This window comes from Thunnus albacares, chromosome 3 (genome assembly GCF_914725855.1).
Source record: "Thunnus albacares chromosome 3, fThuAlb1.1, whole genome shotgun sequence".
NCBI classification, from domain to species: domain Eukaryota; kingdom Metazoa; phylum Chordata; class Actinopteri; order Scombriformes; family Scombridae; genus Thunnus; species Thunnus albacares.
Window position 1 is genome coordinate 30,573,375 of NC_058108.1, and position 13,924 is coordinate 30,587,298.

The window sequence follows — 13,924 nt, forward strand, 5'->3', positions numbered from 1 at the left end:
CAATATCCGCTGGATAGTTGCAGCACAAAAATCAACCCTCATAGTTGACTAGTAACTGAATACTTCTTCCTCTTCCTCTAGGTAACATGGACAGGCACCACTATGAAACTTTTGAGAAGTTTGGCAACAATACTTTTCTGCTACACCTTGACAACGGGAGAGCGTGAGTATTTCTGGTGTGTCAAATGTGTTTGTCTACATGTTCAGGTTTCCTTTTGTTTAAAATGGCTGCCATTGTGACTGAGTTTGGGTCTGTTTTCACTGCAGATTCGGGCGCCACTCCAAAGATGAGCCATCTATCTTAGCTCCTTTGGAACAGTGTTGCAGGTATAAACAAGGAAGCGATAAAATGTTGTAATTTCTTACTAGAATTGTTCCCGTCTCCTGTTCTTGGCACTCAAATCATTTACTTTCTCTTGTTGCATTTAGTTAAATGAAATGGTGTTAGATTTATCAGTTCAGGTGAGGCAAATCCAATTTTGTACAGTTTCTGCCTCAAATGTGTTTGCAAGAAAAAAACATACAGTATCACCTCAAAACCGTACAGTGCAATCATGAAGTAATAACATTGGATATTATCATTCCTAAATACAAATATTTGCTATAATCAAGAGATGCTTTACCTACAAATGATTTATTTATTTATTATTTATAATATGTATTCATAAATATTTTATTCCCATTTTCTTCTCTTTATTGTCCTCTTCACATCTCTCCCATCATGCCCCTCCCTCTTTTCCACATGTCTCACTTTCTTTTTTAAGAATCCGTCGATCCACCTGGCTACGCCTGCGTCTCCTGTCTCTGCCTCAGTATCGTCTCAGTGATGTCATGCGAGCCTCGCTATCCCATGATCCCCTTCACAGTGTAGCCCCACTGCTGTCGGAGCCCCACCTCGCCGCTCTCGATCGGCGTTTGAAAACTGTGCTTGAGACTGTAAGTCGTTGTCTAAAGCGACAGAGTAAGGATAGCAATGATGAGGTCATCTACGACGACATTGCTTCCTTGAAAGACATGGTCACTCCTGCTGGGTAGAGAAGTAACACCTCTGGTATGTTATGATATATATGTACAGTACCAGTCAAATGTTTGGACACACCTTCCCATGCCATTGAATGAGAAAGTGTATCCAAACTTTTGACTGGTATTGTATAATATTACATGTCACACTAGCACATGCAAGTGGTGTCAGTTATATTAAGTGCCATATTTAATGTCACACTTTTTTGAGCTGTCACAAATTTTGGGTTCTACAACATAGATACTGTACATTACAGCCACTGAATGTAATGGTGTCCCAGGAAAAGGGAACATAGTTTTCAGAGGGGTAGCATCCAAAAATGCATTACAAATTCATGTTGCCAACTTAGTATTAAATTATAGGTTTTATGATTAGATTTGAGGGCTGTTAATATACAACTTTCCTAGAAGTATTGAATTTTTGATGTAAAAATACTAAGAAGAGAAAAAGAAAGATATTGTATTGTTCTTGCCATTTAATTGAAAATTGATGCATTTAAATGTGATGAAAACAAAATTGTTCTGTTATAGATTAATATATGTGTGTCTTTGTGTGTGCGGTCAGGAAGGGGATTTGTGACCATGTGTTGCAGATGCAGTTTGACTGGTGGGGAATGGTGCCATGTACTTGTGTACACCGTGTATTTTAGTTTAGTTTTGTCCACTTTTTTGGATTCTGAAATCATTTCCCTCAATGTCAACAAATGACTTTGACTGTGATGACCGCTATTTGAAACAAATATGTTTCAAAGGCGATTTACAGATAATGTCATGTACATTTTTAGTAAAATCCACATTTTGGTCCATTTTGTTATTTGATTATTCTCTCCAATGCAATTAACAGTACAATGTTATATGGCTCAGTATATAGCTTATAGTATATGGCTGAGTATTGTTCTGACATTTTTCCCTGTTTTTTTCCCCCTGGATTATATTTCCCAAATATATCTCTATATATGAATGGTCCAATATGCACTGTGGTCCTTGGAATATTAAAAAAAATATGTCCTTGGCATTGACCGTGTTAAGCAAAAGCGTTGTGATGAAATAATCTCAACAAATTCTCACAAGGAAATTGAAATGGGGGAAGACAAAGTAATAATGTTCTCCTTCATTTAATTTGTGTTGAATCAATATTTTTTGGTTTGTTGGTTTACACTAAACTAAGAAATGGCAATTAAACTGGTAAACTATAAATTGCACATGTACAAATTATTATAGTATAAATTTACATACCAAACTATAAATGTATAGGCCTCAGATTCTAGGAAAAGTAGCAAAATTGTTATAATGAAAATTAATATAAATATCTGTTAGGATTTCAGCTACTTGACAAATAATGAAAACAACTATTAATGGACTGTGGTCCAAATACACTATAAAGTACAGAAAAAAAAATCAGAAGCACCTTCTAAATTTTGAATTGCACCATCTGATTATTTAATGTACATGTGATATTTTTGAGGACCTAGAGTTAGAGATAGTAGCTTTCATCTGAATTCAATATCTTAGTCTGTTTGATGTACAGACTTATATTATTTTCATGTTCTTGGGGTGTGCTAGGTTTACAGTATATTACTCATAGATATTTGATATGTGAGTCATAAAGCATATGTGCCTGTATGTGTGATAGACTTTGAGATATTTCCTCATAGCATTTGCAGGGTCCTTCTGCTACATGAACATGTAATGTATTTGTATCTAACTGCATATGGGAACTTCATATTTAGCTTTTTAAGGCAGTAGTTTTCTTCACCAAAATAGAGGTTCACCCTTAGGTGTGAGTCTACGTCACAGCTAGTTGGGCAGCTGGCTGTCCTCCTTCTCCTTTTCTTTCAGGGCTCCAATCAATAATTTACCTGGCCTGGTCATATCGATGGCACCTGCTCCCTTTTCTCTTCCCCTCGTTCCCTCCCTCGCGCTTTCCGTGAAAACTACTGAACTGCTGATGACAAGGGAGTAAAAGAACTCATTAATGAGTGACAGAAAAAAGGAGACAGAAAAGCGAAGAAACTGCTATCATTCTATCAGACAGGTGTTATCGGTCTTTTGACCAACGGCGGTGAAGGTGACTTTCACTGCCTGAAGACACTGATACACACAGGACAAGAAACGTCTGAGGAAACTTTTTCAGAAGTTTGAATGGGAATACAGACTCTGTTCACAAACTTGTTCTGTCCCTGACATTTTTTTAGGCTTTTTCTCTGTTTGAAGTTCATATTTCTTGTCAAATTTGTCACTATGTCGGGAGCCAGTAGCGACCAGCTGCACAGATCAACTTTAACTGTCTATTCAGTGAGTAGCAACTTTCTATTTGGTGTCCTTGTTCACTTCTTTTGGTTTATACTCATGATGTGGCCCACGGGCTGTAATATAGTATTTTAAATGGGAGAAGGAATTGTGATATATATGTAAATTGGGCCTGGTTTCTGGTCATTAGGACTAATTGTCACTAATGTGGAATGACTTTGGTAAGTAATAAGCATTTTAATTCCAGAGTCTATAGTGATAGCTGAAAAGACTAATGTTTGTGTGTGTGCGTGTCACTTTAGAACCTGATGGAGCACTTCAACCCAGGCCTCCAGAAGCTTGTTACTTTAGGAACCAGCTATGTCAAAGCTTTTCAAGGTGAGTGAGTTTGTGAGTGACTGGGTGTGTAAATAGAAAGCTGGGTGAACGGATGAGTGCATGTATATGTGTGTGCGCACGTGTGTGTACGAGACAGACACAGGCATTTGCTTATAGTTATTTTTTTTCTTATCTCTACCTTTTTATCTTTATCTATCATTTGAAAAGTTTAAACCTACTACAACAAAAAAAAAGTCAAGTCGTGTTTGTGAAAAAGCAGAACCTAAAGCAAGAAGTCACTAGACCTGTATGGAGCATTAGCTTAGGAGTCATACAGTTAATTGATAAGCATAGTAGTGAGCTAAAATAAAGTTTGTACTTATATTATGTAAACATAAAATATGTAAAAGGGAGTTTATATTCTAGCACTGATAGAAATATGGAGCAAAATATAAACCTTCACATAGTTTTCTCCCTAAAAACACATATATCAAAGTTTAGAACTGAACCTCTTGTGTGAATCCTGTTGTGTGTGTTTGTCTGACCTCACCGATCCTTCCTGTCTATGCTTCTCCAATCTTTGTCATGTGTGTTACGTTGGTAAATGGGTGAGCGGCATGTATCATTAATGCACCTCTCTGCATGATAAAACAACAACAAGCCGTCAGTCACAGGGCAACTAGGCAGCGTTGTAAAACTATACCCACTGGCATGGGGCTATTCCTAGACCGAAATCATATATCACATGTCAGCGCTGTGAGGCTTGTGTTTATAGTGAATAAAAAGAGAATTGATTGACTCAATTAGTAGTTCTGCTGGCTGTGATGTTACTCCAGAGCTCATAGGTTTATAATGTTGAGTATTTGAAAAGCTTTTGGTTTATTGTGTGCTGGTGTGTGTTTTGTAGCCTTAGCAGTTTGCAGTGAAGCCTACTTCAGCGCTGTGGCTAAAATGGGTGACCAAGCTCTTCACACGCTATCATCTCGCTCTCTTGGTAAGTGTTTGTGTGTTTGTATGTATGATTGATTATTCTGTCCTCCCATTACAGGTTTCAACCTTAATTTATTGCATTCATTACAGAAAAGGAGTTGTCCTCTAGTGATGGCTAAGTGCTCTATCAAGTTAACATCAAGCCCAATCATACTGAATCAACCTAAATTATGAAATACCACACACACTCAGTAACCTTAAAATATTGTTCACCCCTTCTGCTCTGTCTTATTCTCTCTTGTATATGTTTCTGTGTGTGTTCACGTATGTGTGTGTGTGTGTGTGTGTGTGTGTGTCCTGAGCAGCGCATGCATGAGTGCATATTTTCCACCAGCTTCACTTTCACTCTGACCCTGGCGACGTGCTAGAGCATTGTTAGTGGTAAACAGCATTATGCTAGCGCATCCCCATTGAGAGTGTGTAGGTTTATACATCAGTGCTAGCATAGCGTAACACACGTGGTTCTGCAAGGTTGGCTAACTGAGAAGGTCAGGGAGCCACAGCGTGACCAGGGGCCCTATTGAGTGACGGCCCTTAAATTATAGATGGGGACAGTCTTTCAGCTGCACTCAATTCATTAGTTCAACCACAAGCCATGACAATAGACACGATCAGAGGCACCAATAATATAAAAGGCTTGGCTAACTTTCCATCGTCTTCGCAGCCCAGTTAGTGAGGTCAAAAGAATACCTTGATGACTTGAGTAGTGTTGAATTGTGTTAAAAGTCATTTATCAAGACATTCTTTGTAAATTATTGTGCCTATCTTTTACAAAAAGGACATGAGTGGTAGCACAAAAGTAAAATGAAAACAAATACCTTTTTACTGTAAAGTATATATGGTAAGTTTAGCAAAATGTCACTAGATTTTCTATATTCTAGAGATTTTTAATGAAACACTTCCCACATTCTTTCTTCAGATAGCCGTATTGTTGTACTTGCAACAAAATAACAATATATAGAATATATAACAAGTAATATAACTATCATATGTAACATTTAAAAGCAGTTCAGAAAAAATATCAAAGACCTTTTTGATATTTTGAATTGTTGCAGCAGGTTTTTGATGTGTGTGATATGTGCGTCAACTCTCTTTTTCAGCCAAGTTATTCTATTTTAAACAGGTGATGTCCTGATCCAGATATCAGAAACACAGAGGAGGCTCACTGCAGAGATGGAGGGAGTGGTGAGTACATGTCTTCACTCAACTCGTATTATTAAAGTTTGAAACACAGGATTCCTGTAGTCTTGGACATTTTAATTTAGGTGCTTCGAAAAGGTCTGTTTTAAAATATTTTCAGATATTGTTGTGCTCGTGTGAAGTAGAATTGTTGTGGGAAAAAAATCATGTAATTTAAGGAATACTCCTGTTAGTATTTTACCCAGAGATGATATCTATCCTCTTATCTTACTGAGAAATACAGCAAAAACATTGTATTTCCCAAAATGTCAGAGTCCTTGTTAATTAAGAAATTTGTAAGGGTCATTTGTAGAATCACTTTTGACCCGTTGCAAACTGGAGGACCACAGCTGAGATACAGAAAAAGCTGTTGGGAGATTAGTTCCTGCTTGCATTTCGCTGCTTGTTTGCCATTCATAGTGCCACTTGAACGCTCTCAGTGATGTGAATAAGCAAAACATGGCCTCTGATTAAAAAGTTGGCCCGAGGATGTAGCACATTAGCATATAGATTTAGTCAAACAAAACAATCAACCCGATAATGAAAACTAGTGTTTGAACAAGGGGACGGTTTTCATAATGACTTGGCTACATCTCAGAGACATTGTTTTTCATCCTGCTACAGTTCCGATGGTTCCAGGTTGAAGTGTTGCAAGCCATGGAGAAGAATGTCAAACTGGATGAGGAGTACATTGATGTGAGTTTATAAAGGGAAGAAAGCATATGTTTCTATATTTACTATCCTGAGGAGCAGTTATGGAGAATTTTGGGTAACTTAATGGGCTTTTTTAGGTTGAGAGTTTGGTTTATATTAACAATTAGGCAACTATTCTATTATATGTTCTTGGCGAAGGGTCTGCATAAATATAGCATTGCAATTATTTGTGTATTCTTTATTATGTACATGCATCAACAGTTTTCCAGTTATTGGCTGAATAGAAAGAGAAAATTCTGAAAAGACTCAGTAAGATAGTTATTAGTGTATGTTTAGTGTAGTGTATGTTTTTTGTTAGTGAATTAATTTTAGCAGTAAAGCTTGGTTCAATACTTGTTTGTGGATATTGCATCCATTGGTTTTACATATATACTGTATATGTGGAGTAAAAACCTAGCTAAATTAACGGTTCTCTGATACAGTTCATCAATCGACTAATAATTTTGGTCCCTTTTTGTTAGCCAGTCTTAAACAGTAGAGCTTTTGCATTCCTCCTTTTTGCTGTGAACAATCTTTCATGCATTTGACTATTTTAGTCACAATCACTCAGTTTTCATCTACACAAACAACAAACCAGCTTTATGTCCTCATGTACAGAACGGTCACAGTACCAATATCTGACTGACAAACAGCACCAGCTCATTTTGTCCAAATGCCAGTCAGAAACTGCCTGCAAAAAGAGATGCTTCTAGGAAAAAACTTTTAATTACTTCACCAGAGCTGTTTTCTGTGCTGCAGGGTAGTCGCAGAGTTTATGAGCTGGAGGTGAGGAACCAGGCAGAGGCTTTGGAGAAACAACTCAGACGAGGAGCCTACAGAGACTCTTTGGTTATTATGCACACACACACATCCACATAACACCTTTCCGGTTCATGCACTCACTTAATGTGTATTCCATATACGTAATGTACATCCACACCGACACACACACTGATACAAAAAGACTGATATATAAATTCTATACACATAATATACCTGTATGTATATCCACATAACACTCACACTCTCACTCAACACACACAGTCCAGTAGCAATAACTCTGAACCACTGAATGTGTATTTATGTCTGCATCCTTCTGTGTGTGTTTTTAGGAGAACAGTGACTATATGCTGTATTTGAGGCAGAGCCAGCAGGAGATCCTGAAGGAAGAGGAGAGGAGGTATCGCTTTCTGGCAGAGAAACACTGTGGACTCACGCAGTCACTGCTCTTCCTAATAAATAAGGTATACACACACACACACACATACACACACCAGCACCACACAGCAACAGCTGGGCAAAGCAGAAGAGACTGCCTCCTCCCATGATCTGTCTCACAAAGAGAAAGGAGTGATTTAGTGAGATAACTTTGGACTTAACCCTGTATTTTTTAGTATTTATAAAGCTGGCTAAGTTGAAAATGGTTTGGACACCAGTTGTAACATAGTTCCCTGTGTTGCAAGGCTAACAAGCCCCAGAGCAACATAAGTTCAGGCTGTCTAATTAAAAAATAACCAAACAGTTACTCAGAATCTCAAACTAACCAACACAATGTCAGAAATAATTCCAAAATGCACTAAAAACTACCTTTTGGTTGATATACATTTCCTGTAGCATACATCAGAAAAAAGGTGACATAATTCAATCGATTCAATTCATTCTATTTGAGCTGATGGAATAACTCAATGAATAAGAAAGAGGATTGTAGAACCTTTATAATTATAAGATGGGAATTTTCATAAAGTAATCTTTTTACAATAATTTAGTTGTTATTTCTTTTTATGTAGTATATACTATGAATTACAATTATGATTTCCATAACATATGAGTGAGTGTGAGTGTGAGTGTGAGTTGTAATGCACTCTAGCCTGACTAAGCTGAATTTGCAACTTGATGCCAATGGCTGATTTATAATGGTGCCATGATCACAGGCCATACATTCCATCACAAGGCGCCATCCAAAGCCATCATCATTATCACAACATCAGTGAAATGTTTCCCTTGAGCCAACACAGCTGAGACACAGCGTGGTCCAGCATTTTTATTCCACTCATGTGATAACATATTAATTGCTTGATGATCTAATAAGACTCTGGTCTCAGTTTCGATTGTCTCATTTACTGAAGTCTTTCTGTTCATTTTGTTGCTGCCCGATCAGATTGAGATCTAATGATGTGCTCACCTCTCTCATCTGTTTTCAGACTGGTGCATCTCTCCAGCAAAAGGCAGATGGATGGAAGGAGAAAGTAAATGAAACCAGAGGGTCCAGACCTCGAACTCCCACCCATTTGGACCAAGAGGCACAGGTATCAACATTTTAATGGTTTAGTAAATCATTTTAATCCAAGGTGAACACTATGGTTCATGGTATTAAATTAGTTTTCCATGCACTAGACCGCCTGTAAAGAAGCTGTGCTGGTTTGGGTTGCTGCACCAGTGTCTGTATGAAGCCACAGTGACATGATTTATGAAAAACTACACTGCTGTGTTACATTCACAGTACTGTAAATTCTCAAATGGGGCCAGCTTCTAAATTATTATTGACTGAAGAGGGAACGATCCTTTATTCCTTTTTTGAGAGAAGAAATCATTAGATTATTATTATTTGTGATTCCCTTGTTTTATCAGTAAACCGTGCTATTTTGCCATTGCTACTGTGTGCTGTTAATGAAACACTTCTTCCATGTGTTTCACACAAACACTTCTAGTGGTATCGGGGGATTTATCTGTTGATTACAATTAAAAGACTTGTACTGTGCAAAGACTTCTTTATGCAGGAAGTGTTGAATTGATCACAGTTATTTTATTAGTTAGTATGTGGTCATAGTATTGCTGTTAAAAACAACGTTTTTGTATACTTAACATGAGTATGGATATGTCTGTTTTGATGATAATGCTGTGTGTGCAGTTTTCCAGACAATAATTCGGTGTGGGCTTCACGCTGAGAGTAAAAAACCTTACAGCGCCAAATTTCAGCTAAAAATTGTGAGAGTACACAGCAGTTAATTTATGATATCGGTATGTTGCATCTTCCCAGCTGCGAGGTTCAGTGAGCTCCCTGATGCAGACAGTAGCCAGAGATGAGGACATGTCCTGGGCCAGGCGGGAGCAACAGGCGCTGGGCAGAGTGCCCTCTAGAGGTGGACTGTAGACTGTACAATGTCTATGATTGCTGTATATTAATCTGCTAATAGTCTGACAAGCTTTGAAAACAGTCAGCAGTATCAGCAGTGTTTGCCTCTGCAGCATTAGATTCACACAACCACTAGATTCTGTTATGTATATTATAAATTAACATCAGAGTTCTTGCATAAATGCTCAAGTAAATTAGTTATCATGTTATTTTTGCCTGTGGATATGCACAAATATTCCCAAAATGAAAGTCCAATGCACAAAAGTTTTTCCCTGACTGTTTGTTTTTACTCTCGCTCTCCCCAATCCTATTCATCTTCTCATCTCTGCATTTCCCCTCCACTTGTTTCCTCCCCTGCAGCGCCGTCTCCTCTCCCCAGTCGCTCTCGCTCCAGCTCAGTGGGGGAATCTCTGGGTCTGGGAGGAGGTAGAACCATGAGAGCCCTGGTGTCTCATCCCTCCTCATCCAACCCCAAACTTCTACCTTTCAACAGGGGAGAGATTGTCACTGTACTTGTGCAGGAGCCTCGCAACGGCTGGCTGTATGGACGCACTGACAGCAGCCTGCGGTGGGTAGCTGAGATAAAAGATGACTGTATTTGTTTGAATGCAGGTGCAAGAGCTGTTGTTATTTTTAAATTAGATTGAGCCATCTGTAATCATTAATTCCCAGCAACCAGAAACAAATGCAACTGATAAATGTCTGGCGCAACCTTCGCTTCAGTATTTTCACAACAGAGATGAGTAAGCTAGCTAATTATTAGAGATACAAAATACATTTTAATACCAGTGATAACAATGCTGTCATTTGTTTATTTATGCTGAGAACAAAATGTCTTACAATGCTTGTATGGGCAGTAGGTTGAAGGCCTTGGTAAACAGAGAACAGACTGAGCCTGAGTCAGCACTTTTCAATGTAACAGTTGAGTCACTGGTAATGATCAGCAACACAACAAAGCAACACAGATGTAGAGGTTTTATTTTGTGCATTGGAGCTGTAAAATTACAGAATAACCTTTGACCACTCAAAGCTATGAGATAAGATATTAAATGTGGTTTTCACAGGTTTCCATCTTGATAAGTACAAAAGAGTTGCAGTACACAAATCATGTTTAAAGAACATAAACAATGTGATAGGACCTTGCATATACTGCAAATGAAATCTATTGTATGACAGTAAACAAATCATTCTGACACTGTACATTCAGTCCAAATCTGAAAAATATATACTGTCAATATATTATATACAATACAATATATTGACAGTATGTTATGTATTGTCTGATGTTTTATATGTAATGTTTTCAGGAACAACATGAAGGATGGTAGGATTTATAGAGTTTGAGTTGTTTTCTTTGCTGTTGTCTCATCTTTATTTCTCCTCCAGTCAAGGCTGGTTCCCTGCTGCTTATGTGGCTTCTATTGAGGATTTTGCCAACACTTTAGCAACAAGGTAAAAAATAACTTTTTATAACTGTCTGTCTACAGAATCAGAGAATTTTAAATGACATCAGGGCATCTTTCTGGCCAAACTTTTGCCTGCTGTACCAATATATGACTGCAGCACCTTCCACCTATCAGATGTGACACATAAATATAAATCAAGGAGGCTTTTTCCTCTATTATCTGTCTTGATCTTGTCTTATGAAACACTGAAATTTCTCTTTGTACCCCTTGACTCCCCAGTGGTGGTTCTTTAAGAAGCCATAGTATGAACAATCTGCTGGACCCCACTGACACCTACAGTGACCAATCGGAGACCAAGAGCTATGGAGATGACCCTCCTCTGGCCATGCCCAACCGTAGAGCCTCTGTAGACGTCCGGTCAATCTCTCCGCTCCCAGAGAAGAAGGCAGAACCAGGAATAGAGACAAAGCCCAGTCAAACCAAGAGCTACAATGAAGTCCCACCTCCGCCTCCTCCACCGCCTCCTCTTCCCCCGAGTCAGAATCTCAGAAGGGGCTCTGTAGATTTTCGACCAATTTCTCCTCTCCCTGACAGGAAGGGCGAGACAGGTTCTGATGTTCAGGTACTAGAGGTGGGATTTAGAGTATCAAGTTTTTAGAAGTTTGTCATCTGCTTTTTTCTTTTATTGTTGACAAAGTAGTCCTAGTTCAGTAATCTGACTTCCACTACTGGGTTTGTTCACTTTGGCAATCCTCTCTTTTTTTTAGACATTATCACCCCATGGGCCACCTGAAAACCCACTCTTTCCCAGGTAATTTCCAGCATGTCTGTCTCTGTGTTGACATAAAAAAGATTTTCATTTACTGGCTTCAGTATCTGATGAATTTCATCACTTTTAAACATTTTGTAATGGCATTTTGTTACATTCTTGTGTTGTAAAACTTTGACTTTGTATCTGGGAAACCATTTGCCAGAACAACTCTATTACTTGTTTCCATATGAAATCCATACACCCAGCTATATAAATATCAGAATTAGGAATAGTAGCAGTAATGGAAGAGGTGCTACTGGTTGCCTGGGTTTCAGTGGACACTTTAAGTACTTTTTAAGTAGCTTTGTGGTGTTCCTGAGGCTTTTGCATCCTCATGAAGAATGCTGTCCTGGAAAAAAAATGTATTACATTTTTCGGGTAGTTTTATAGTATGGGAATTATCCAATAGTTAATACCTATACATTTTATTAGCTATTGAATAAATAAACACAGATGTATAGAGATCATCTTGAGTGTAGTGTAGGTGCATGTACAGTGTTTTGTAGATGTACGTACATGTTTAGTGGTTGTCAGTTTGTGTTAATAATTTTAGTATTTTTGGCTTTTCTTCCACAAATCTTTTATCATCTACATTTGCACTATAGAGCCGTACTGTAGCTTCAATCCAGGAAAAAATGTCTTCGGTATCAGCCCTCAAAAACTGACCTAGATTTAAACGTAATTCCATCCCCCAATTTTTGAAATAGTAAGCTGCAGTCCAATTTAGCACAATCACCAACCACAGTCAAAATCTACCATCCTTTGGCCAGTAGCTGGTGTTAGTTTCCCAACCTGCTGTGTATGTATGTGTGTGTTTGTGCCTTTTTTTGTGTTGGCAGAAAGCATTTGAGCATGTGAGGTATTGTGTAACATTTTCCATCGTCCTCTCATTTCAGAGGGACAAACCCATTCGCCACTGTAAAGCTTCGCCCCACGACGACCAATGACAGATCCGCTCCTCGGATCCACTGATCCATCAGCACTCACACAGGCCTGGTTTGTAACTGAGGCTGCCAGATCAGGTTGTGGAGGAAGGATATACATTTTTGTTTCAGGAGAATGTAATGTCATCTCTGAAATGTGAAGGCTTTGAGCTAAGAGGGAGGGAGGAAGATTGGTGAGTTATTTGTACAGTGTTAGATGTAGAAAATTCTCCAGATGAGGCATTTCTTGTACAAAAGGCAAAATATTTCATCAACTAAATAATTAAATATCAAAACCATAAACTTTTAAAATAGTTGTCAATTCTTTGTACAGTATTTTAGTTTTTACTTTGATGAGATTTTTTCTCTTATGTTATAAATGATAATTTGATTGTTGAATGTTTCATTTTTTACTCAAACTGTCATGTCTCATAGGCTAAATTTATAAGCGAATGTCCTAAATAAAGCTTTTTGTTCATGCGACACACATCTGATTTGACAGATCTGAACATAAAAATGTGATCTTTACAAATCTGACTTTTAAATGCTGTACATATCAGATTCTTCCTTTAAGTTCACACTGCAGCCACAACCTCTCGACTAGTGATTGTAAATTTGTAATTCCTTTCGCTGTCCTGTATCTGACAAGAATTTTAGTCATGAAAAAAATGTTTTGCAATGTTCAGTATATAAGGATTTGTGTTAAATGTTTTTGTGTCCACTGTGAGTAACAATAAGTAAAGAAACATCAATTACTCAAGTTTTTTTTATTGTCATTTCTTACTCAGATCTTTTCTCACTTCACAGCTCTCCATTTATATCATTTTATTTACTACATCATCTGATCGGAGGCAGGGAAAGAGGAGGAAGGGAAAGAGGAGAGGAGGTGAGGTGAGGTGAGGGAAGGAGCATGAGGAAAAGGAGTGAAAGGAAAGTGCACGGATATGTGAACATCCAGAAATAAAACCAATCAAACAAAATGCACAACCTGAAATACAGAGAAGGAAATGAAGTCTTTATAACATCTACACCATCTACACCACTACCTGTTTGAGACCACAAGTTATCTTCACAAAATCATTAAGAATGATTCTGAAACCCATTCAGCATGTATGACCATATATGTATATCTATATATATATGTATATATATATAAAAATGGAAAATTAAAAATGAATCTGGTGCCTGTTATGTTCCTCCT

At 37.9% G+C, this 13,924-nt stretch overlaps 2 protein-coding genes across 3 annotated transcripts in view; both read left to right on the top strand.

Moving 5' to 3' along the window:
• LOC122972202 (extracellular serine/threonine protein kinase FAM20C-like) overlaps positions 1–1,456 on the top strand; it is a 34,525-nt gene extending 33,069 nt beyond the window's left edge. Inside the window, exons 8-10 of the mRNA XM_044339078.1 lie at positions 82–163; positions 268–327; positions 765–1,456. Coding sequence (XP_044195013.1) covers positions 82–163; positions 268–327; positions 765–1,035 — 413 coding nt within the window. The 3' untranslated portion in view covers positions 1,036–1,456. The remainder of the gene's footprint in view (positions 1–81; positions 164–267; positions 328–764) is intronic.
• A 942-nt stretch (positions 1,457–2,398) lies between these two features.
• On the top strand, positions 2,399–13,597 carry baiap2l2b (BAR/IMD domain containing adaptor protein 2 like 2b). 2 transcript variants are annotated; one of them, XM_044339097.1, is made up of 15 exons: positions 2,399–3,315; positions 3,573–3,648; positions 4,496–4,582; positions 5,702–5,763; positions 6,382–6,453; positions 7,210–7,299; positions 7,563–7,694; positions 8,652–8,756; positions 9,488–9,590; positions 9,944–10,151; positions 10,970–11,035; positions 11,269–11,611; positions 11,757–11,800; positions 12,697–12,796; positions 13,531–13,597. In XM_044339097.1, exons 1-14 carry the CDS (start codon positions 3,262–3,264, stop codon positions 12,770–12,772), a joined length of 1,518 nt encoding a protein of 505 aa, XP_044195032.1. In that variant the 5' UTR covers positions 2,399–3,261; the 3' UTR covers positions 12,773–12,796; positions 13,531–13,597. The 2 variants fall into 2 exon arrangements, with proteins under 2 accessions (XP_044195032.1, XP_044195023.1); XM_044339088.1 differs by lacking the exon at positions 13,531–13,597 and having other exon boundaries at positions 12,697–13,475.
• Positions 13,598–13,924: the final 327 nt, after the last annotated feature.

Coding starts and splice junctions, on each gene's coding strand:
- baiap2l2b (XM_044339097.1), top strand. CDS start 3,262: ATGTCGGGAGCCAGTAGCGACCAGCTGCACAGATCAACTTTAACTGTC. Junction 4,583..5,701: donor GCTATCATCTCGCTCTCTTG/GTAAGTGTTTGT, acceptor TATTTTAAACAG/GTGATGTCCTGATCCAGATA. Junction 8,757..9,487: donor ATTTGGACCAAGAGGCACAG/GTATCAACATTT, acceptor GCATCTTCCCAG/CTGCGAGGTTCAGTGAGCTC.